At 44.7% G+C, this 25,350-nt stretch overlaps 1 protein-coding gene across 1 annotated transcript in view; it reads left to right on the forward strand.

Moving 5' to 3' along the window:
• The window catches only part of LOC126413111 (myrosinase 1-like), a 195,770-nt gene extending 172,120 nt beyond the window's left edge, over positions 1 to 23,650 (forward strand). The window contains exons 18-20 of the mRNA XM_050083003.1: positions 891 to 1,025; positions 1,338 to 1,444; positions 23,422 to 23,650. Of these exons, the coding sequence (XP_049938960.1) occupies positions 891 to 1,025; positions 1,338 to 1,444; positions 23,422 to 23,650 (471 nt within the window). The remainder of the gene's footprint in view (positions 1 to 890; positions 1,026 to 1,337; positions 1,445 to 23,421) is intronic.
• Positions 23,651 to 25,350: the final 1,700 nt, after the last annotated feature.

Raw genomic sequence — 25,350 nt, forward strand, 5'->3', positions numbered from 1 at the left:
TAGCGGTCGCGTGGCTCCAGACTGTAGCGCCTAGAACCGCTCGGCCAATACGGCCGGCTCATTTCCAGGTTTTCCGTCAGTATCAGATGAACAGTTTCCCGATTAATGCACAGTAGAACAGTTTCCCGATTAATGTACAGTAATTTTCACGGTTAATCTTCGGCGAGCTCGCACCGTTTCACTCACCCTGGGTTTGTTGTTATCTGTTCGTACTATTGACGGTCACCCAGTGCGGTGTTCATCTTCGACATTGATCCTGCCTTCAGAAAGCATTCCGTGCCAACTAAACTCGTGTGCCCCTGATAAAACTCAGTTTCCAAAAGCCTGTTGAAGCCTATCGTATGTTACTGAGGAATTCTCATTGACTTACATACAGAAAAAGATGATATAAAGTTGCGCGATATTCCGACATTCCATTGGTAACGAGCTGTAAAAACAGGATTTCACTCTTCAGTTTCCTACACCTCACTGAAACATTGTAGGTGCACGTCACTTTTGGCTGTAGGAAAAGCCCAAATTCACACACTTCCTGCGGTAACAGGTTGCACGATTTCCACCCTAGGGACTTCACTGTCGCACAAATGTGCGAAGGCGAAGGATACAGAGAGAACAATTCTCTCCTGATCTTGGAGCCCAAATATTCCATTCTCTTCGTCAGTTAACACGTTAAATAGCAACAGACTATGTAATGGCCTTAATGGTTCGTGCACTGCAACGGTTATTGCATGAGGAAAAGTTATAATAAGACAAATAAACTTTTGCTACTTAGCTTGAAACATCTGATTTATGCAAAGTGGTATTTGAATATTCCATGAGATATATTTAGCGAAGAGTTATAGGGGAACAGAACACAGGAAGGTTTGGTAATTTGAACGGTTTCTCTGTTACAGGTCGTTCCCTGGGGTTTCCGTAAGCTGCTTAACTGGATTGCAAGAAACTATAACAACCCACCTGTTTTCGTAACTGAAAACGGTTTCTCAGACAGAGGAACACTGGATGACACGGACCGCCAAGAATATTATAAGGTGAGTTTCTTCAGTAACATAATGCACTTGTGTTTGCTGGTGAATTTTAAAGTCGTCTTTTGCATGGTCAAGATTTCTCAGGTATATTGCAAATTAACTGTTGTTTTTACTAATGAGTGAGCGTTATACGTGTTACAAAATATATGTGTACATTAGGAGCAAAATATGTAGCTCCATGCAGAGCTCATTGGTGTACAAACACTTTCCTAAATATAGGCAAATGTTTCTCCGGCTGGTTTTTATTATTATTCCACGCCTAAGGAGCCTGAAACTTCTTGTCACGCTAAAAAAAATGCCATCATTTTTCCGCAGCAATACCTGGCACAATTGCTGATGGCCGTAAACATCGACGGAAACAACGTCATTGGTTACACAGCATGGAGCTTATTGGACAACTTCGAATGGATGAGCGGCTACACGTAAGTACTGTGTATGTCAAGCCTTTTAGAAGGCATTCTTCTCATTAGTAATATTTCTCTGTCCACGCGCAAGATTCCATGGGAGCGGCAAAATACCAAAGTTTCCATTTTTAATTTTTCTGTGTTTTTCAGTTTCGTAACGCATCACGTAACAAGAAGTAAATCTTTAGACATCTCAAGAACCCTAATTACATTGTAGAGAAGTAGAGTATTCCATTCGGGGAAGACGGGAGGAATTGCCTCCTCAAGCACCCTGCACCTCACCCTAACCCCCCCCCCTCCCCCCCTCGCCCGCACACACACACACACACACACACACACACACACACACACACACACAAGTCCTCCAACTTGCGGACGCCGACGTTCTGGAGCAAAGATGTTCGTTCTCAGCGAGGAAAATTCGAGTAACTACGTCTTCAACTGTTTTAGTAATATACGTAGAAACCAAGAAGAACTTTCGCCAGAAAGAAGGTATAAGGAATTTAATATTTAACGATGGCATTATAATTCTCTTAGAGACAGCAAAGGAGTTCGAAGAGTAGTTGGACGGAATGGATAGTTGTTTTGAAAACAGATTACATGTGACCATCAACAAAAGTAAAATAAGTGTATCGGAATGATGTCGAATTAAATCAGAAGATGTTGAGGAAATCAGATTAGGAAATAAGACACTAAAAGTACCGGATTATTTCTGTTATTTTTGCACTGTAATAACTGATCATGAAATTTTTAGCACAATTTTACTAAAGGAACCAATCGGCTGATAGGACACATCCTGAGGCATGAAAGAATCGTCAATTTGGTAATGTCGGTAACTGTGGGGGATAAAAATTGTAGAGGTAGTCCAAGGTTTAAATACAGGAAACTGGTTCGAATTGACGTAGGTTTCCATAGTTTCGCAGCGATGAAGAGGCGAGCAGAGGATACACTACGATGGAGACCTGTATGAAACCAGTCTTCGGACTGAAGGCCACAACAACAGCAGCAGCAGCAACAACAACAACAACAACAACCCAAAATATAATTTTCCATTTTTTGACGTCATGGAATAGTTGTCGTCAATTTCTTCTTGTAAATCTCCACAGAAATCTTGTATCACCATATCTTAGTTGGAAAACTTCGATGCAGAGACGTGAATTATCTTATGTTTATTTTTATGACAAGTCTTGGTATTCTGTAATAAATTCCTTTAGTTTCTAGTTTTCTTATTCACGCTTAAGCTTATATCTGATTCTCCATCCAGCCCCATTCTTCTGCAGTAGACAGTTAAAATGGCTCTGAGCACTATGGAACTTAACATCTGAGGTCATCAGTCGCCTAGAACCTAGAACTACTTCAACCTAACTTAGCTAAGGACATGATACATATCCATGCCCAAGGCAGGGTTCGAACCGACGACCGTAGCGGTCGCTTGGTTCCAGACTGAAGCGCCTAGAACCGCTCGGCCACACCGGCTGGCTACTGCAGTAGACGTATACCATGACTATTACTGCATTTAGCCTCCTTTTTATCGACACTCTCCTGGTAAACCGACCTGTTCTACATGATCTGATTGAAGTACTAGTCCTTCTAAACTAACCGATCTTTGAACCACAAAGTTCGGATAATTATTGTCCCGAATAAAAGGTGAAGAAGGCAGCTGAATTTCTATGAATGTGTATTCATCTGTTTATCCACACTCCTTATATTACTGTTGGCTGGAGATGATGGGAATGTAAGCTCCCTGCTCGTTTTTAGTTTTATAGCTTTTTGATATTTTGTCATCGGACTGGTTGGCGGATACCAGTAGTGGCATCACATATCTCTATAGACGTCATCCGTAGTGCCTTAACAAATATGATCACCGTCAGATTTCCTTTTTGGAAATTATACATTATAAATTAAAGTAAATATTGAAATCAGCACATTTTAATCCTTCAGTTCCACTATTGTTTTAGTTTATTTTCAAGTACTTAATACTTTCACGTTCGAAATCACAGACGTCCATTCAACACCAATCTGTCTAGTTGCTGTCAGATTACAACCTTTGTCAGTACTGATTTAGTCTGACGTTTGTTCCTTGTTCGTATCAGTAGCGATCGCAAAATTTTGTAGTCAAAGCTTTAAACATACTCAACTATTACTGTTTAGTCATAATAAGAGTTCACCCGCCATTAGAAATCTCTGTTAGACCATATAAACTGGGCCTGTTTTCATTATCTTTTGACCGTGCGAATTTTAGTTCTTTTAGAGTCTTCGTAATATAAACTTTCATAGAACATTAAATAAATATAAAAACACTCCACACGAAATATTTCCTCAAGTCACCGGTTAAAACAGTTTTGTTTCATTCGTTATAAAGTTAGTCCTAGGATAGCAAACTTTTAAATGTACACTGTCGTCGGTGCAGGTTGGTGAGTAGCCCACAGACTCTCGTTCACCGTAAAGTGATCCATTAACATCGTAACACTAGGGATATAGCTATTTTGAACATTTGGATGTATCTTGGTTGTTTCCCCTAGTCGCCTTTGAGTTCTAACTGGAATCACCTTTTGCAGCTAACCAAGCTAACCAAATTAAAAATAAAATTATTTAAATGAAACCTTTTTCGTACTTTTCGGGAACTAGAGAATTAATTCGACTTATTCTACAATGAATCATTCAGGTGGCAGATGTTCTACTGGTAAGTGCAAATGGACAAGACACCAGTCATAAAGTGTTATACAACAACGTATTTTTACCTCCAATATTTCGTACTGCTTAAACCATTGGTTGGCTCCGTGAGGTGGGAAGGCTTTCTCTGTACACTTCCATGTGCCGATTTTGCAGTGGTTCTATTGAACTGACATGACTGAAGGCGAAATATATACCAGATGAAAGACGCATACTGTTGTATTTAGTCAATAAAACTGTGCGCCATTCAGCTGACCCGTCAATTCGCATTGATTTTTTTCTAGCCACAGCGCCGAAAAGCCTGCTGGGCACGCGATGGCTGTTCCAAAATTTTTGAGACTCATTTTCAGTACTACGTTGTGGAATCAATTTTTTTTTTTTTTTTTTTTTTTTTTTTTTTTTTTTTTTTTTTTTTTTTTTTTTGCTCTGATTCTCTTTAAGTTTTGATAGAATTAATTTGATAATCTACTGAGAACCTGGATTTTGCTTTGGACTTCAAGGTTTGTGGGGTGACGTCTTGCATTACGGCTATTTCACAGGGAGCTCAAGGTAAACACCAGGAGTAAACAAAGCTCTATCTATTAGTCGCCAAACTGGTCTACGGAGTCTTACGCAATTCATGTATATATGGTGTCTGTTCTTTTAGACATGTCCGAAAGAGCAAACGCGACACGTATAATTAAGGCCAATGATCACTTTACTGCGGATGCTCGAACTCTTACGGGAATCGATGAAATTCCGCGTTTGATGGGCAAGGAGCACTACATCTGAAGTGTGCTGGTAAGTTGAAAACTTAGATCTGACGGGAGGCGCGCTATGATAGTCCGGACAGCTGCGATGAGCACTGTGTTGTTGCCATCAATGCATGTGCCTAGAAAACAGTTTTACGCTTAGCAGCGTTGAGGTGCGGACGTATTGTTTGCGTCTCGCCAGCGGAGCTGCATGCGAGCAGTTGTTTACTTCCTAGCTGTCGTGAGTCGTTTGGCACACATTCAAAATATGGCGCTATTCTTTAGATAGGCAATGCTCCAGTTACGTTTCAACAGAAACGCGCCAGACCACGCGCATATGAGGATGAACGAGACGATCTACGTCTGAAAACAATGGAAATTGTGGGCATCCACTTCTCAATTACGTCCAGCGTCGATTGACGTCAAGATGATAAATGCCTAGGTGTGCACAACTGTAGTGAACTAATTCACGAACTCATTAAAGTCAAACACTCCGATAGACACATCGGGACGGTTACAGTGGACCATACAGACCTAGGTTTGCACACACGTATAGTCTGTGAACTCCACTTCGAGGTGCCAGCCTATGTCTTAACTGCGGCTTTCCGATCGCACAGAAACGTGGTCACCCACGTGGTCGAGAAATGGCAGAGACTTATAAGCTGTACAATGGTGTTCTCCAAATAAATATCAAACTGACCGAAATACGTTCCGTCCTACCTGAGCATCGGCGGTTGCCGTGTTATGGTAATGTGCGATGGCCAGCCACTCACTTGTTCTGGCTGAGGCCAGGAAGGCCATTTCATTGCGGAGTGTATTCAACGCCGACTGACGCAAACACCGGTCGGAGAATCAGCGCCACCAGCGGAGACTCAGCTACGTTAAAGTAGCGGAAACATCCCCCATGGACGAAGGAAGCACCGATCATCTACGTCCTGATTCTCCAGCGAGGACACAACTCACTTCACGACGCCACACCAGCCGACAACACTGCAATACCCACAACTGCCGTCAACAGGTGAACCTGAAGAAAATATGGACATCGATTATACAGGGTCGTTCCGACTTCAACCATTCTTACTGAGGGATCGACGGCTACCGATCAGCAGTCCCACTCCGACAGAGCAACTCATGTCCGTAAGCAACGATTACCTCGCAAACATAAAAAGCGACAGGGCGCACCTTCCGACGATTGCCTCATCCGCACGACGGAACGGGAAAGTGATGTCGTTGCAAAAGGCATACGACCCTCTATCAGCTTCCATAGGAAAGAGATACAGGATCTGACCATTGGAACTTCTACGCAACAACAGCTGGCACTTACACCCCATGGGCAGACGACGTTGGATGTGACGCTACCACAGAAAAGAGAGAGGACGAAAGAGCGTCACCCAGCGTGCCCTTACCGCTGTGGCGACCAAGAGAGTGGCAATTAGCGGCGCCATCGATGGCAACACCATCTGAGGTAGAAGCAAGGCAACAATCAACTTCAACGTGGCATAAATTCTCCAAGTTGCAAGATATGCTTAAAGCTGCGATCATCGAAATCACTCTCCTGCAAGAGATCTACGCAGTCGGATTTCATGACCTTCGGTTACACAGCTAAGATTCATCCACCGGCAGCGACGTCGACGACATTCTTAGAGAGTGTTTGGCAGCCGATGACGTTCGATATCTCCCCAGTGCACGGAGCATGGCCGCCATGGTGGACGGAGTCTGACTCATCAGTTCCTATGCCTCTACCGGTGCAGATCGACGGCGGGAACGCTTCAGCATTTTTGCAGAGAACATCGGGCTGCTCTCTCAGGATCGGTATGACGTTCTGGTTATTGGCGGGGACTTTTGTTGCACGTAAGCACCTTCGGACCAACTTCCGCACCATTTCCTGAGCACTGAGCTTGACATACTCATCCACAATCTTCAGCTGGTAGACACATGACGCCACATCCACTGTGATAGACCCTGCTATACTCACTTCACCAGTCACTCATCCAGCCGACCCGACGGATTTATGGAAATTCCTAATTACAGACGGCGATGTGTAATGCGAAACTATGCTCAACAATATTCTCGGATCACTCGGCCTACATCTGTGCCACAGCTCTCAGTTCCCTTAGGGTATGGGAAAGCAGGAGCCCATGCAAGCTCAAACCATCCATTTCTCCTCTCCAGTTCGTCGTGTAGCTGGGGAAGATACATGGAATAAGTGTGTCCGTCATTGCAGTCCTTATCCCTCAGCCGTAAAATGATAAGAAAGACGATGGACTAAGTGCGAAACCGGCCCTCAGGCGAACTTTCATGATGCAGCGTAGGGAAGCAGCTGGGTGGCGTACAGTCCTCAGAGAGTTTTCAGAGCAGTCGCCCTCGCCAGACAGACACGCATCAGTCAATCGTGCCAAAGTATAGATCACTTCTCTCAAGCACCTCCATTTGGAAGGAAGCGTAGTACGCACGCTTGCACAAGACCGCTTACCCACAGAACCACCTTCAATGTCTGACATACCGGCGGAGTGCAAAAGGCCGCGACAGGCGCTAGTCCACGTTAGCTAAATGGAGGGCAGTAGACATTTCAACGAACAACGGGATAAGCCAAGGCTTTTGATGACCATTAAATTCGAATGTAGTAGACACAGAAACCGGATCTGGCTGTCGTTACAGACGTCTCAGGGCTGATCCATGCCCCGTGCCGCAGGCATTGAAGGCGGACTTGATAGGAGACGTGCCAAAAGATGAGGGTCTGATGCCAGAGACCAAGACGCGACCAGCAAGAGGGACAAGATGGCCTCCCTTTTAAGTTTTATCGGACCTTGAAACTGCTGTTGGTGACGTGTTGGACAGAGATACACCAAGGACTGGTACCTCCAAAAGTACCACTTCCTGTAAACTTCTGATAGTGCCTATTCATAACCGAAAGGTGGGTCCTGTATCCTTGATTACCGACTCTTGACGTTGCTGGATAGTCGTATGAAAATTTTCACCATGTTTCTGGCTCAGAGTTTCAGTAGTACTATGTTGTTGTTGTTGTTGTTGTGGTCTTCAGTCCTGAGACTGGTTTGATGCAGCACTCCATGCTACTCTATCCTGTGCACGCTCCTTCATCTCCCAGTACCTACTGCAACCTACATCCTTCTGAATCGGCGTAGTGTATTCATCTCTTGGTCCCTCTACGATTTTTACCCTCCACGCTGCCCTCCAGTACTAAATTGGTGATCCCTTGATGCCTCAGAACATGTCCTATCAACCGATCCCTTCTTCTAGTCAAGTTGTGCCACAAACTCCTCTCCTCCCCAATTCTGTTCAATACCTCCTCATTAGTTATGTGATTTACCCATCTAATCTTCAGCATTCTTTTGTAGCACCACATCTGAAAATCTTCTATTCTCTTCTTGTCTAAACCATTTATCGTCCATGTTTCACTTCCATACATGGCTACACTCCACACAAATACTTTCAGAAACGACTTCCTGACACTTAAATCAATACTGGATGTTAACAAATTTCTCTTCTTCAGAAACGCTTTCCTTGTCATTGCCAGTCTACATTTTAAATCCTCTCTACTTCGACCATGATCAGTTATTTTGCTCCCCAAATTGCAAAACTCATTTACTACTTTAAGTGTCTCCTTTCCTAATCTAATTCCCTCAGCATCACCCGACTTAATTCGACTACATTCCATTTTCCTCGTTTTGCTTTTGTTGATGTGCATATTATACCCTCCTTTCAAGACACTGTCCTTTCCATTCAACTGCTCTTCCAAGTCCTTTGCTGTCTCTGACAGAATTACAATGTCATCGGCGAACCTCAAAGTTTTTATTTCTTCTCCATGGATCTTAATACCTACTCCGAATTTTTCTTTTGTTTCTTTTATTGCTTGCTCAGTATACAGATTGAATAACATCGGGGATAGGCTACAACCCTGTCTCTCTCTCCCTTCCCAACCACTGCTTCCCTTTCGTACCCCTCGACTCTTGTAACTGCCATCTGCTTTCTGTACAAATTGTAAATAGCCTTTCGCTCCCTGTATTTTACCCCTGCCACCTTCAGTATTTGAAAGAGAGTATTCCGGTCAACATTGTCAAAAGCTTTCTCTAAGTCTACAAATGCTAGATATGTAGGTTTGCCTTTCCTTAATCTTTCTTCTAAGATAAGTCGTAGGGTCAGTACTGCCTCACGTGTTCCAACAATTCTACGGAATCCAAACTGATCTTCCCCTAGGTCGGCTTCTACCAGTTTTTCCATTCGTCTGTAAAGAATTCGCATTAGTATTTTGCAGCTGTGACTTATTAAACTGATAGTTCGGTAATTTTCGCATCTGTCAACACCTGCTTTCTTTGGGATTTGAATTATTATATTCTTCTTGACGTCCGAGGGTATTTCGTCTGTCTCATACATCTTGCTCACTAGATGGTAGTGTTTTGTCAGGACTGGCTCTCCCAAGGCTGTCAGTAGTTCTAATAGTAGTACTATACAGTATGCAATTCGCTGGATCAGGCATCGTTCGTGAGTCCCCAGAACGTTCGCGCAACTCTGTGCCGATACAGAGACTTGATAACATAGGCGAAGGTTTGCTGCATACCACGTGCACTGGCATCCATCGATTTTAATCAAGCATTTTACTGAGTTGACCACTCATCATTGTATGTAGTTCTCCGGAGCACACGATATCCAGATCCCTTTATCGAAGTGCTGATGCGCCTGCAACACGATGCGTCGTCGACAGCGCTCGTTGATGGTCTTTTAATGTCAATCGTCCAGATTCACCGCTCAGTGCACCAAGGCTGCCAGTTATCAATGATATTATACGCGTTGACCTTAGAACCCTTGTTATGCGGCCTGCGCCGTAGACTGAGTGGGATAATGCTCGATACCGCCACTTTCCGATGCAACGCTTTCGTAGACTACTTGTGTGACGCTGGTACTCCGTAGTGGTAATGATATGAGATTCGCCATGGATTGGATCAGGACATTCGCCGCAGTCTCGGGTAACCGAGTTAACGTCGAAAAGTCAGTAGCCAAGCAAACCGGGACGGTATTACCATCTGAGAATGTCACCCCCTTGCGCGTCAGCGACCAGATGAAATGCTTGGGCTTTAGACTTCACAAACTATATACGCCGTACGATAACCCACAATTATAGGTACCTCGTGCACCAGCTTAGTGCAGGGATAACAAATCACCACTTGCTGATCTTGAACACGCTCCAGAGGACACAGTATGTCAATGGCCAATGTCTACCTATCGTCGCGCATTCCACACATCGCATAGCCACTTCCAATTACGAACCCAATGGACCGCAGCATTATGGCTACTCTCGGCTATTTCGTCAGCAGTGGAATGTTGTTTAAAGTTCGATACGAATCGCTCACCCTCCTCAAGGACAGGGGACGACTAGGGTTAGTAAACCTTTACGATAGAGCGGTGGCCTACTTCTCTAGTTCACATTTACGGTAATGGCATCGCTGGCCCACCAGACTCATGACCTTGCTGTTGAAAGCTTCAGCGCCAGCCTCCCTCGGGCCCATGGTGTCGTTGCAAAACATCTTGGCCCCTTTCTTCCACCTTGGACGTTTTTATTTGTAACTCAGTTACACGTGCTAGGCTTCCGCCCTTGGCGAACGAGATCTATTGCGCCCTGAAACGAAGACGACAACGAATCTGGTGGAAACGAGATATACCAGCACGCGTTGGAGTGTCGTGTGGCGGACAAACCACACTGACATACTCGACTCTGACGTCCAATCCACTTGGTATCTGAGAGTCAATAGGAAAGAGATAACACAAGAACTTCTAAATAAAATCCATGTGGTGGGATCCCCCGAGTGTGTGCAGTGTCACGTGATTGACATAGACGAACACGGCCTTAGCTGTGGAGACCGCCGCGGTCTGGTACTTCATCAAACAAACGTTGGCTTTTCTACTATGGGTAACACCGACACAGTTCACAGCTCAAGCAGTTGTTCTTCCGGATGAAACGTACTATCCGAGGATACACTATCCGATGTCAGGACCAACACCATCACGAGGATCCGAGACCGTACAGTCCATCACTTATTCAGTGACGGCCGAATGAATGTACCTGATATCAGGAACTACATGCAGGATTGGCATGTGCGCTAGTTACGAACCCCAAACATAGACTGTATTTTTCGAAATAGCTCTTGAGTGCACTACACAATGCGCCGCGCAGTTGCATCGTCTATGACGAGAAACGGTAAAGACGTTGCAACGTAGATGACTTTAAAACGAGCAACACTGGTCCACCGAACGAAATGAGAAGACACGCTGGGATGATCAGGAAATGCGAGGACCCTAGTGGCAACAACTAGTGGAACGGTTATTGTCTTTCAGTTGGGTGGACGGACTTCCCTTTCCTTTAAAAAAAATAAAGAAATAAGTAAATGAATAAAATGAAATAGAACGAAGAAAAATTATAAACTGCAGATGGTTGGAAAATAACAAGTGATAAGAAGATCTACAAATATATAATGAAAATATCTGAAGTAATGGCCAAACGAAGATTAACCTTTTTCGAACACCTCTACCGAATGGACGGAAATAGACTAACAAAACAAATACTCCTATATTTCTGGAAGAAGAAATCGACAATAGCATGGGTTACAGAAGTAATGAAAGATCTAGAAAGAAACAACATCAAAGAATCAGAAGTAGCAAAAAGAAACAGTTTTAAAAATGAAATACTGAATTTGGAAGGCTTTCAAAGCAGAAGAAATAAAAAAAAATCGGGAACGTGGACAGAGGAAAGGAAGAAACTTCAAGGGGAGAAAATGAGGGAATACTGGAAAAATAGGAAACAACAACAAAGGAAGAAGAGGAACTGAAGTTGTTAACGTGGTCCTAGATGGTCAATACGACTGCAAAAAAAAAAGAGAAAAAATAAACAATAAAAAAATAAAAATAATACTCCGTTCTTTTTATTCCGAACTCCTCCTTCCGATCCAGTCCCAGACGATTCTGCTTCTGGATAGCGTTTAGCTTGCTGTTTTCTTCGCAAACTCCCCTCCCCCCGCAAACAAGTATTCAGAACATCTGCCTAAAAAAAAAGTAGGCAGGAGACCCGGATTCGAATCCCAGTCCGGCCCAAGTTTTCAACTTTTTTTCCATTGATTTAAATAATTGACCACTGTTAGCTAATGTCATTAATTCCTTAGTATCTTTAACCATTTCCTTTAAGCATTTCAGTTTTGAAGTTTTGTTCCTGTGTATGCCTGAATACGTCTTGAAACACGGAGATCAACTTAAAAGCATCAAACTAATGATATAACTCTAACAGCTAGGAACCATAAATGAGGCAAAAGCACAAAAAGCAGTAGCAAAAGATAATATAAAATAATTTACATAGTCCCTAAATTTCAACAAGGAATGAAGCCAAACGATGACTTACGCTGTCAGATAATTAAATGTTGGTGTCTCTTTTATCTAAACAATGAAAGTTCAGTATCCTAAATTTTCAGACTAGTATGACCAAGGAACAAATGCTCTTAGATGATAATATTTGCTGCTATACAGTCGTCAGCCAATATATTAGAGATGGCTGCCTGGTGTTAGAGAGGCCCTTGTCACGGGAAATGGAACAGTTTCATTGGGAACTTACTATTCTGTCATGTACATACCACGAGCAACTTGTCACATTAACAAAAAAAAAATGCTGCACATTGTTGACGTGTCTGAAACAATTGAGGAAATCTCCACACACACTAGGGCAATTGTATAACGTTTGTGATTACTTGAACTCATTCCTACTGTATACATCTTGAACGCCAGTGAAAACAATAAGTGCTTGTTGGGCACTTTTCCGACGTTTCTCTGTGAGCTGTGGGTGGTGGTTAAGCAGTCATGGATGAGGATGGCTCCCCACGCACCACACGCATCGTGTGGTGCCCATGTATTTCTGGTATCATCGTGACAAAAGGCAGTGCGGGAATACTACACACTACTTGAGAGATATTTCCCCATCAATTTATTTTGAGGGTATATGTCTTGACACTGCTGCAATAAGCTATGATTTGATGCTATGATGATAAAACAAATTAATAGTAAAACAATTAAGTGAGCTGATAAGGTATGAAATAACGAGATTCTCCGCCAAAATAGGTGAGGGAAAGAATATGTGGAAAAGACGGACAAGAAGAAGGGATAGGACGATAGGACACTATTAAGAAATCAGAGAATAATTTCCAAAGTACTAGTGGGAGTCTTAGACGGTATTGTAGAGGAAGGCAGAGATTGGAATACACCCAACAAGTAATTGAGGACGTTGGGCGTAATTGCTTCTTTGAGGTGAAGAGGTTTGTCAGTATGAAGTCGTGGCGGACAGCATGAAACCAGTAAGAAGACTCATCGCCACCATCACTTTCTTCATTATCGTAATCAACACCATTTTATTCATCTATCATCACCATCTCGTACAATTTGCTGCCAATGGAATGGCCTGACTTGAAGTCAAGTCTCTCCATTTTCTCCAGTGTTGCAACCACTTCTCCGCCACTACCAGTAAGAAGACTCACCAACGCCACCATTTTCTTCATTGTCGTAATCACCACCATTTTATTCATCTTCATTATCATCACCATCTCGTACAATTTGCTTCCAATGGAATGGCCTGATTGGCAGTCAAGTCTCTCCATTTTCGCCAGTATTGCCATCACTACTCTGCCGCTACTGTGGCCTAGTCTTCTACACGTATTGTTCCACTCTTTTTTAGTCACTTATCATTTAGAATTTGCCTAGGTTTCTTGTTCTCCATCTTCATCTAGTGCATCTCCTTAGGCAACCTCGTGTCAACAGTCATATATTCATGTACCCATACTGTAATCATGGTTGCTTAATTTTGTTCAGTAGGGGTTCCTAATGCTACAAAATAGGAGAAACAAAAATGGAAAATATCATGTAGCTAGAATGGTCTTTTCTCTTCTTTTGCATTTTTATTACACTCATTCAATATCATTTCACTGGCTCGCTCCTTGCTTTCCTCACTGTCCTTCATGGCCCAGAACTAGCATTTCACATTCTTATTTTTCTGGGGGATTTCTTTATTCAATATCGTTTCTCTCACATGTCTCACACAGCTATCAGCTAGCCTTATACGTTCTGTTCTCTGTCATTTCTTCCGGTTTCCTGTATTACACTCCACAATTGCTAGAAACTTCCTCATTGCCAACGGGACGTTAAACCCTAATCTTACTTCTTCCTTCCCTGAAACTTCTCACCGTACTCGACTCGTCACCATCTGCTGTCAGCCTTATGCAGTTCTCATTTCCCTCTGTACTGCAGTCATAACTCTCTACAGGCACTGTGTACTCAGCTTTTACGCTCCTCTGATCATTTTTACACCTAATTCATACAACCCCAGGACTTCTTCAGTTCCTCCTCCACTTTTATCCGTTTCCAGTCCATACGCCGTCTCCTCTGTTGCTCTATTTTCCTTCGCTTCTCCATTTGAATTAAGTAAATGATCCACAGCTCTTTGAAGTGTTCCTCCCTAGTTCTCATTCTTAAAAGCCGCTTTTTACATTCTCCTATTTTTCACCTGTCAAAAGAAGAAACAAAACCGCTGGGTGTGTTCAAGAAGTGGTAACTGGAGACGTTACAATGAGAAGCTTTGGTGGACTTATGAAGTTGAAAAAAACTGTTTAGTATGAATCCCGATTCACTAAAGAATCGAACTCCAGTATATAAAAGCAACTTCAATCACCTGAGTACAAATGGGTTAATATCTTAAATATTTTAAGTTAATGAAGCAAGCGAGATAAAGTTTGTTAAAGGTCTCAAATTGTGCTTAAAGTTTGTTGGAAGTATCAAAGTGCTCTCATTATAAAATAGTGGATCTATTTAGTCTGAGTAATTTGCGCTCCATATCAAGCGCAAACAAATTTTTCAAGCAGTCAATGTTTATGACGTCATATCTCTTGAATTACCTGTCGTGCAGTGATATAATTCTGCAGGTACATCCTCTGATACATGCAGGTAATGTATGCAAAATTTGTCGTGAATAGGTTTTCAAGTAATGAAAATAAATTAAAACATCACCTCCTAGTCTGATGTTTAAAGCGTGCTGCCGTACGGAGTGGCCACGCGGTTGGAGGCGCCATTTCACGAACTGCGCGGCCACTCCCGCTGGAGATTCCAGTCCTCCCTCGGGCATGGGTGTGTGTGTTGTTCTTAGCATAAGTTAGTTTAAGTAGTGTGTAAGTCTAGCGACCGATGACCTCAGAAGTTTGTTCCCTTAGGAATTAACATATTTTACTGCGTGCTGTCCCCCCTGCGGGTTCGGAAGTTAGAATGAGCCCGTGGTATTCCCGCCTGTCGTAAGGAGGAGACTAAAATGAGTCTCAAACGTTTCGGCCTTAATGTGATGGTCCCCTAAGGGGTTTGACCACTACATTTCAAAATTTTCCGTTAGTGCGTACCATTTGGGGAAGGACGCTTTATGTGGTGCATCTTAAATCCATCTTGCCCTAAGATCTGTCACACCCAATATTGTCATGGAATTGGACTTACACTGAGCTTCCGACAAAATCAGCTGCAGTGCGTTCCGGGTAGCATACATTCACTCCATTGTGCACTTCCATCTTCGCACTCGTGATATACATGGATATTCAACACCCGACATCCAGCACGGTAGCCAGTCCGTTGTGGTGGGGTCGTCATGTACCCTCTAGGTGGTAGCCCCCCGACTACACAGGGATCACACTGCTGGTGCCTGAGCTGCTACCTCCCTACGTATGCCGAGGAGTAGATGTCTATCCCTCTAGGGCATCAGGGCTCCAGGCAAAGGCCATCCTTCCAGGTGGTCTTTGCTGTGGCTGGGTGGCGCCCGTGGCGAGAGCCCCTGGTCAGAGTCGGTGGCATAAGGGCAGATGACCCGCAATGAAGCGTGGTACATCATCTCTCGCTGGTGGGCCTCCACCAGCAGTCTCTAAGCTATTGAGGTCTAACCTCAATGGCAAGAAATATGATCCGAGATCATTTCCCTCCCAGGCCAGTCCATGGCTAAATACGGCGGTGTAGATTATTCGCCCCGGTACCTTGTCTGTACGCGAGTTGATGGTGAATCATTTATGTCGACGAACCCTCAGTTTTTTGTGGAGCATTTAGAGGACAAGTTCGGGAAGGTGGATGGCTTGTCCAAAATGCGATCTGCGTCAGTTCTAATGAAAACAGCATCCTCTGCCCAGTCACGGAGGTTGCTCACTTGTGACAAGTTAGGGGATGTTTCAGTTACCATCACGCCCCATAAGAGTTTAAACATTGTCCAGGGTATTATATTCCACAGGATCTTCTTCTGCAGTCAGACGATGAGCTACGCGCCAACCTAGAATGACGAGGTGTTTACTCTGTCCGGCGCATCCATCGTGGTCTGAGGGATAATCAGAAAACCACTGGTGCCTTCATGTTGGCCATTGGGGTGATGTCTTACCCGAAAAGGTCAAGGTGATGATTTACCGCTGTGATGCGGTGTTTTAAATGCTGGAAGTTTGGGCATATGTCACCCCGATGTACTTCGGCATCACGTGTCAAGATTGTGGACGTCCTTCGCATCCCAATACTCCATGTGCCCCGCCTCCCGTCTGTGTTAACTCCAGAGAACACTATTCCCCCTGCTCTCTGGACTGTCAGGTATTCCAGAAAGAATGGAAGATCATGGAATATAAGACCCTGGACCGCCTGACCTACACTGAGGCTAAGTGGAAATATGAGAGGCTACATCCTGTGCCAATGACGTCAACCTACGCCGCTGCTTTAACAATGGTTCTCCCATCTCCTGTGTCGTCACATACGGTTGGCTCTATGATCCCTCAGAATCCACTGGCCCTCTTGATTGTGGGGGACACTTCACTCCCTGTTGCTCCTGCTCCATCTACAGGAGCAACACCCCCCCCCCCCCCAACTATCAGGACATCAGTTCCCACTTCCCAGCTGGAGAAGTGTATGACTTCTTCGACTCCTTCGAAAGTTCCGACCAGTGGAAAAGCGGACACCCGCAAGTGGCTAAAACAACCACCAGTCGCTGGTCGTTGGGCCTCACAGTCATCGTCCGTCCCTGAGACTGACCCAGTGAAGCCCTCCCAGCCAGAACCACCGAAGACAAAGTGCAAGAAGCAGAAAAAGAAAAAGGTTCCCAAGAATCCCGACATCGTGGTGCACCCGTCCCACACTTCTTACAAGCTCAGCGTCTGAGGATGAGGTCGAGATTCTGGCGCCTGCTGAAGACCTGGATCTCGCCGGACCCTCTGATGCAATGGATGTCACTCGTGCTGATACTGAATTGGTGGCAGCAAGTGACCCAGTGGCGTAATCTGCCTCCCCAGTCCCTTCACGCCTTTCTCAGCCATGGACAATATCATGGTCCAGTGGAACTGCAGCAGTTTCTTCCACCATCTTCCTGAGCTCCGACAACTTCTCAGACTTCACCCTTTCCTCGGCATTGCTCTTCAAGAAACTTGGTTTCCAGCAATGCGAACCCCTGCTCTCCGTGGCTATTGGGTTATTATAGGAACCGGGCGGCTTATGAAAAGGTATCTGGTGACGTCTGCATCTACGTCCTTCACTCCCTTCACAGCGAGTCTGTCTCTATCTACAGACACCTTTAGAGGCTGTCGCTGTTTGGGTGTGGACGCCACAAGCTGTTACTGTCTGCAGTATTTATCTTCCACCAGATGGTGATGTCCCACAGCACATCCTGGCTGCACTGATAGCCCAATTTCCGCCACCTTTCCTGTTACTGGGCGACTTCAACGCCCATAACCCTCTGTGGGGTAGGTCAGTGGCAACAGGTCGAGGCGCCACCGTTGAGAATGTATTGACACAGTTTGACCTTTCCATTTTAAATGATGGTGCCTTCACATAGCCGGCCGGAGTGGCCAAACGGTTGTAGCCGCTGGAACCGCGATACCACTATGGTTGCATGTTCGAATCCTGCTTCAGGCATAGATGTGTGTGATAGGTTAGTTAGGTTTAAGTAGTTCTAAGTTCTAGGGGACTGATGAGCACAGCAGTTAAATCCCATAGTGCTCAGAGCCATTTAAACCATTTTTTTTTACTTCCACACATTTCAGTTGGCCCATGGCACCTATTCAGCTATCGATCTTTCAATCTGCAGCCCTAGCCTCTTACCGTCTGTCCAATGGAGTGTGCATGACGACCTGTGTAGTAGTGACCACTTCCCGATCTTTCTGTCACTGCCACAGCGTCACTCTTCTGGGCGCCCTTGCACATGGGCTATGAATAAGGCTGACTGGGACTTGTTCTCCTCCACTGCCGCTATTGAGCCTCTTTCTAATGAAGTCATTGATGTGGTGGTTCATTCAGTCACCACCGGCATCGTTACTGCCGCAGAATCTGCCATTCCCCGTTCTTCTGCGTCCCCTCGGCGCAGGACTGTGCGTTGGTGGTCGCCTGTGAACGCCGAGGCGATTAAAGATCGCAGGCGGGCGCTCCAGCGTCACAAGCGGTATCCCTCATTAGAAAACCTCACCGCCTTTAAGAGCCCCTTGCGTGGGCCCATCACATCATTCGCCAACACAAGCAGGAGTGCTGGGAACGGTATGTCTCCACCATTGGCCTCCATATTTCTCCATCACAGGTTTGGGCCAAGATTAGGCGCCTCTATGGCTATTGGACCCCTGCCTGCGTCCCTGCGCTGTCACTGAATGGAGCAGTTTGTACTGACTTCGACATAGTTGCAAACCTCTTAGCAGACCATTTTTCTCTCAGTTTCACTTCTGTGAATTACCCACTGGCGTTCTGCTCCATTAAAGAGCGGTTGGAACATTGGAGCCTTTCATTTCACAACTACCATCCTGAATCCTACAATGTTCCATTCAGTGAGTGGGAATTCCACAGTGCCCTATCTGCTTGCCCTGATACAGCTCCCAGGCCAGATCGCATCTACTGTCAGATGCTGAAACACCTCTCAGTCGACTGCCAGCGACGCCTCCTCGACCTTTACAACCATATCTGGGTCGAGGGTGAGTTTCCGTCGCAATGGTGGGAAAGCATTGTTATCCCCATTTTGAAACCTGGCAAGAACCATTTTGAAGTGGACAGCTACCGCCCCATTAGCCTCACCAACGTTCTTAGCAAGTTGCTCGAATGCATGGTGAGCCAGCGGTTGAGCTGGGTACTCGAATCTCGGGGCCTTCTGGCTCCGTCTCAGGTTGGGTTCCATAAAAGCCGCTCTGCCGCCGGCAATCTGGTGAGCCTTGAGTCAGCCATCTGTACCGCCTTTGCCCGCCATCAGCACCTCATTGCTGTCTTTTTTGACATGTGGAAGGCGTACGATACGACATGGCGCCATCACATCCTCTCTACACTTCATGGTTGGGGTCTTCGGGGTCCACCGCCGATTTTCATAGAAAATTTTCCGTCGCATCGTACCTTCCGCGTGCAAGCCGCGGCCTACCATAGTTCCCCCTGAGTTCAAGAGAATGGGTTACCACAGGGATCTGTCTTAAGTGTTTGCCTGTTTTTAATTGCGATTAACAGGCTCGCTGCTGCGGTGGGAACGTCTGTCTCAGCTTGCTTGTATGCTGACGACTTCTGCCTCTACTATAGCTGCATTGGCATTGCAGCTGCTGAACGTCAGCTGCAGGGTGCTATCCGCAAGGTGCAGTCTTGGGCTGTAGCGCATGGCTTCCAGTTTTCGGCTGCCGAGACCTGCGTCATGCATTTCCGTCAGCGACGCACGGTTCACCCTGAGCCGTGGCTTTATCTTGATGGCGAACCTCTTGCTGTGGTGGAGACACATCGGTTTCTGGGTGTGGTTTTTGATGCCTGGTTGACTTGGCTCCCACATATTCAGCAGCTTAAACAGATGTGTTGGTGGCATCTTAATGCTCTGCAATGCTTGAGCCACACCAGTTGGTGCGCCGACCGATCTACCCTCTTACGGCTCTACCAGGCGTTAATCCAGTCCTGTCTGGATTATGGGAGCCTGGCTTACGTTTCAGCATCCCCTTCTGCATTGCAGGTGCTGGACCCAATCCTTCACAGCGGGATCCGACTTGCCACTGGTGCTTTCCGGACCAGCCCTGTGAACAGCATACTTGTGGAGGCAGGTGTCGCTCCACTGCAGTTACGGCGCCAACGCTTACTGACCACTTATGCTACACATGTTTGTAGATTGCCCGGGCATCCTAATTATCGTCTCCTGTTCCCTCAATCGGTCGTCCATCTGCCAGAACGTCGGCCCCAGTCGGGTTGTACGATTGCAGTCCGCATCAGAGAGCTTCTCTCCAGGCTTGGGGTTTTCCCTCTTCCACCTCCTTTCTGCCCCCCCCCCCCCTGTGTACACACCCATGGTGTGTGCCCCGCCCTTGCTTTCGGCTTGAATTGGCACAGGGCCTGAAGGACTCACTCCCTCCGGAGGCCTTCCACCGCCGCTTTCTTTCCACATATCAGGGCTCCGGCGTTGTTTACACTGATGGTTCGATGGTTGCTGGTTGTGTCGGTTATGCTCTCACTCTAGGGGACCATTATGAACAACGCTCATTGCTGGCTGGCTGTAGCGTTTTCACTGCTGAGCTGGTCGCCATCATTCATGCCCAGATTATATCTGCTCCTGCTAAGGTCAGTCCTTCGTTATCTGTAGCGACTCCCTGAGCAGTTTATGATCTATCGACCAGTGTTTCCCTCGCTCTCGTCTGGTGATTGCTGTCCAGGAGTCCCTCCATACTCTTGCCCTTTGCGGTCGCTATGTAGTCTTTGTGTGGACCCCTGGTCATGTCGGCATCCCGGGCAATGAAGATTTTGACCACCTGTCCAAACAGGCCACCAGTGAACCAACTCTGGACATTGGCATCCCAGAGACTGATTTGCGAACAGTCTTACGCCACAAAGTTTTAGCTCTTTGGGACACTGAATGGCGCCATCTGACCACACCCAATGAACTCCGTGCTATCAAGGAGACGACGACTGTGTGGCGGTCATACATGCGAGCCACTCGCAGGGACTCAGTTGTCCCTTGATCGGCTTGCATTGGCCCCACCCGGCTGACGCACAGAAATTTACTGCGCCGTGAGGCGCCGCCTCTATGTCGCTGCGGGGCGTCTTTGACGGTGGTCCACATTTTGTTGGCCTGTCCCCTTTTAGCTGTGCTCAGGCAGACATTTGCGCTGCCTGATATGCTCCCTGCCCTTTTAGCAGATGATACTGCCATGGCAGGCTTAGTTTTGCGATTTATCCGGGCAGGGGGTTTTTATCACTTAATCTGAGTGTTTGTCTTCTTTTGTGTTGAGTCTAGCCTTTGGCCTACGATTTTAGACTGAGTTTTTAGTGTGTTTCTCTGTGGTTGGCTGTTCCTTTTTTGTCTCTATGATCGGCCAAACACTGTCACACTCTGTGTGATTTTAATTCCTCTCGTCTCTGTCTAAGTCTTCCTTGTCCTGCGTCGTTTGCCGTCTGTTCCATTGTTCGTTTTTATTCTGTATGGGTGTTTGAAATTTAGGAAAAAGGGACCGATGATCGTCGCAGTCTGGCCTCTTCAGTCCCACAAACTAACCAACCAACCCATGTGCTGTTTTAAGCAGAAACTAGTTTTCCTCGTATCTAAACGTCTATGAGGTAACATATGCTAAACTGTGTAGTACACTGACATAATTTTGCAGGTACATTCAGTGGTATATATGGATTCTGCCTGCATATTGTGTTGCGAAAGGAGTCCCAAAGAAATTTTAAGTTGAAACATCATGTCTGAGGCTGACGTTTTACTGTATAAGGAACGAGAAACATGTAATAAGCGATAAACGTTTTTCCTTTCATCGTTTTGTGGGCTCCGTTAGTGAAGGAGGTTTCGTAAAGTTTCGAGCTGTTAAAGTTAGTGCAGCTACAACACCCACTCCATTCACTGCCTCCGCCTACCATCCTGCTATGAGGGTCTGAGGATAGTCAAAAACTCACCGAAACCGGTTACCGTCAAAATAAATGATTTTGCAGACGAGAAAGTTTGCGTTTATTTTTAAAGTACTTTTATTCCGGCCCTGTTCTCCACGAGAAACGTTCTGAAAACTGCGTTATGTGTGATGTTTGTTGGAAGACGCTGAGTGTTCTCTTCCTCAAATAGTGGATGAATAAATTACGGCTATTCGCGTGTTGCGAGTAATGCTGTCTCAAGAGAAACGCACAGTTTATAACTGTAATACCTGCCTTATTGTGTGAAGCTTTTAACCTAAGATTATACCTATTAACGAGCAGATTATGACAGCATTTTAAATTTGTAGGTTCGGTGAATAATTATGCGAAATATTGAAAATCAAATTTTTCTCCTGGAAGCCGTATGTAGGCAACTTGCAACTGTTACCGGATTCCGGTATAGTCGATTACTAATATTGACCACGGTTTCGAAAAGGACATCAGAAACAATAGAAAATGTAAAATGGTGAAGAGAGAGACACAGAGTGGTTGTAGAAGAAGAGTGAATGGGTGGAAAAATGGGTCGAGATAATACATCTGGAGAGTAAAGGAAATAAGAAAATACTGGATGCGATGACCAGAAACAGGAGAGGAGGAATGGTAGAGTCAAGAGAAGAATGATGACACAAGAAAACAGCAGTGCATGGGGCGATCACTGGGACTAACATAACAGAAAACAGAGCCTGTCTGGAATGACCTGGGTAAGTGCTTTGATACCTATAACCTTATGAAGACCCTTGCGGATTTGGAAACGGTTTTGAAAGAATAGTGACTGGTTTGGAGGCCATAGACAATTGTTTTATGTTCTGTACTGGACCTTCTTTTCCACATCGACACGTGCAGTGACAGAGTGACACTCATTCTCTACATTTAAAACATACTGTCACTCGAACAAAGTCGTTTCTCTGGAATTGTGGTCCAAACTTGCTCTTTATCTCATCGTATCTGACACACATGTTTTGGGTTTCAATTTTATTTTCAATTTGTTGAAACCAGTATTACGCGTGTTCAACTGTGTTTCTTATCTGAGACAGAATCTACCAGAGACGATAACTACTCCAAGTTGGTAAAAATTATTACTATTATAATTAATACACAAAGGAATTACACTTTAGCTGCCAGTGGGCATTGATTTACATCATGGGGCAAGTTCAAAATTTATCCCAGACTTGGATTCCTGCTTACAAGGCAGATGTGCTGACCACTACGCCATCCAGACACAGTGGGCACTACAACTACACGAATTACCATAGCACGCCTTCGACATGTCCGAAAGAACAGACACAACATGTCCATTACATAATTAGACAATTTACTGAGCCGGCCGAGGTGGCCGAGCGGTTCTAGGCACTACAGTCAGGAACCGCACGACCGCTACGGTCGCAGGTTCGAATCCTGCCTCGGGCATGGATGTGTGTGATGTCCTTAGGTTAGTTAGGTTTAAGTAGTTCTAAGTTCTAGGGGACTGATGACCTCGGCAGTTAAGCCCCATAGTGCTCAGAGCCCACAGTTTACTGGCGATAGTTGACACTTCATTACGACTGTGGCTACGGAATTAATCTTAAACTCCTTTTAGTGCCCAATCGTATCGTTATCAAAAGTATATTTACTAACTTTGCAATCGCTGAATAATTCGACTGTGTCTCTTCTGTCTGTCTGCAGGGAGAAATTTGGTATCTACCACGTGGACTTCGAAAGTCCCAACAGGACACGCACTCCCAAAGGGTCTGTGGAGATGTTCCAGAACATTACGGCGACGCGCGAGATCCCAGAGAGCTACTTCAACTCTACTACATCGAACGAAACGTCTGGTGCGATGGGGCTCGGAGTGCACCTCTGGGTAGCAGCGTTGATCGCTGTTGTCCAACTGATGTTTGGGGTTTTCATTTAAACGAAAATTCCGAGAACCGCCTCTGCGCGTGACTGAGTGTAACTACAATCAGTGGAACAGAATGCGATTTAAACTATTTTGTGTTATCATTACCCTTTGGGCAACATATTCTTACTCATCATGTAACTTAACTACCTGTCTGCTTCTCTCTACATGAGTGATTCTACCTAAAACTGTATACCAGACCTTCTCAAAAATGATTACCAAACAATCTAATACCTAACTCAAATACGTGTAATGTGCACGACTTACGATTTGCTCAACACTGTCTGCAAATTAAAGCTAACTGTTTCTATAAAAATGCAGTGCTACTCTAAAAGTAAACTGAATTCTGAAATAAATGTGTAGCTGAACTTACAAAGAAGTTCCTGGCTTTTAAGTGTATTTTCACTTACCTTGTGTCTTGACGAACATTTTTTGCAGATTTCGCGAAAGCATCGCTCAGCCTACAGCAGCAAAGTAAAATTAAAAAACCAAGACTGAAAACCAGAGAGTGCAATGCGCGTATGTACATAATAAACTGAATAAAGAGTAGGAATTTTAATTGACAAGAAATGACTTCCGACAAAATTCAAATCAGTCTCGATATTCTAAAGTAACGCTTTAAAAATCAACTGAATGTTCACGATAGTATTTACGTAACAGGAAATAATTTTAAGCAAGGGGAATCTAATCTTCCTATTAGAGCAACCCACGTACTGTAACAGTCCTACTAACTGAGCTTCGGTACTACAATCTCAAGAACCCAAAACAATGCTACGTGTTCGCGCGCTTACCTCACTCTCACAGCATTCCATAAAAACGCGCTATCTCCTTAGTTTCTGTCTCCATAATTACATCCAAAATATCCATACTCAATTCCATCTGTCTGATTTCTCACTTATAAAGAAAAAACTTAAAAAGCGTTTAACTTCGCTAGCACTCTCAGGCACAGACGCTGTAGCAACACAAAGATATTTGAGCAATAGTCAAAGATTACTTAGCTACATGGTTTTTGTTTGTGTGAGCTATGCACATCGGTATTTACGTAAGAAACAGAATTTACAGAGTGACAAAATGATACGTATACTTTAAAATCGTCATCAGCTTACAGGAAATTGGATCATCAATGCAGAATTTTCCTTGGTGCAAAAATTCCTTTCGCCCTTCCTTGACTATCATTCTAATTTTGTTTCAGCGCAATGGCGCATTGTTTTACTCTTCATTACATATTTTAATGACAGACAACATCTGTTGTTAAACAAAACTAAATGAAATACGTTGCACGATTAGACAAAGCTAGTTTCTTGTTTTTAAATTAATTAAATATACTATAAGAGGATGTTTCTGATGAATACTGCTACAAATAGGAATGCATTTGCAATTCCTGGTGTAGGTACCACACGATGTTAGCAGCGTGAAATGACACCTCCCACTGACAAGCTGATTCCTAGGTGGGGTAATTGTTACGTTGCTGACAAAGATCCAAACAAAAGTAAGAGGATCGTATGCTTGATGCTAGAGCGTGAATGACTTGGGGATTAGAGTGCGAAATATGAGTATCACATTAATAGTGCGGAGGGAACAGATCCAATAGCGTGCAATTCGAAATCATTATGACCTTATATCAATACCAGGTTCATTCTTATAACGCACCAATCCTGTTTCCCCATGCACTACACTTCATACACTATGCCGGTCAGTAATACTAAATAAGACAA

This window comes from Schistocerca serialis, chromosome 7, assembly GCF_023864345.2.
Source record: "Schistocerca serialis cubense isolate TAMUIC-IGC-003099 chromosome 7, iqSchSeri2.2, whole genome shotgun sequence".
Lineage (NCBI taxonomy): Eukaryota > Metazoa > Arthropoda > Insecta > Orthoptera > Acrididae > Schistocerca > Schistocerca serialis.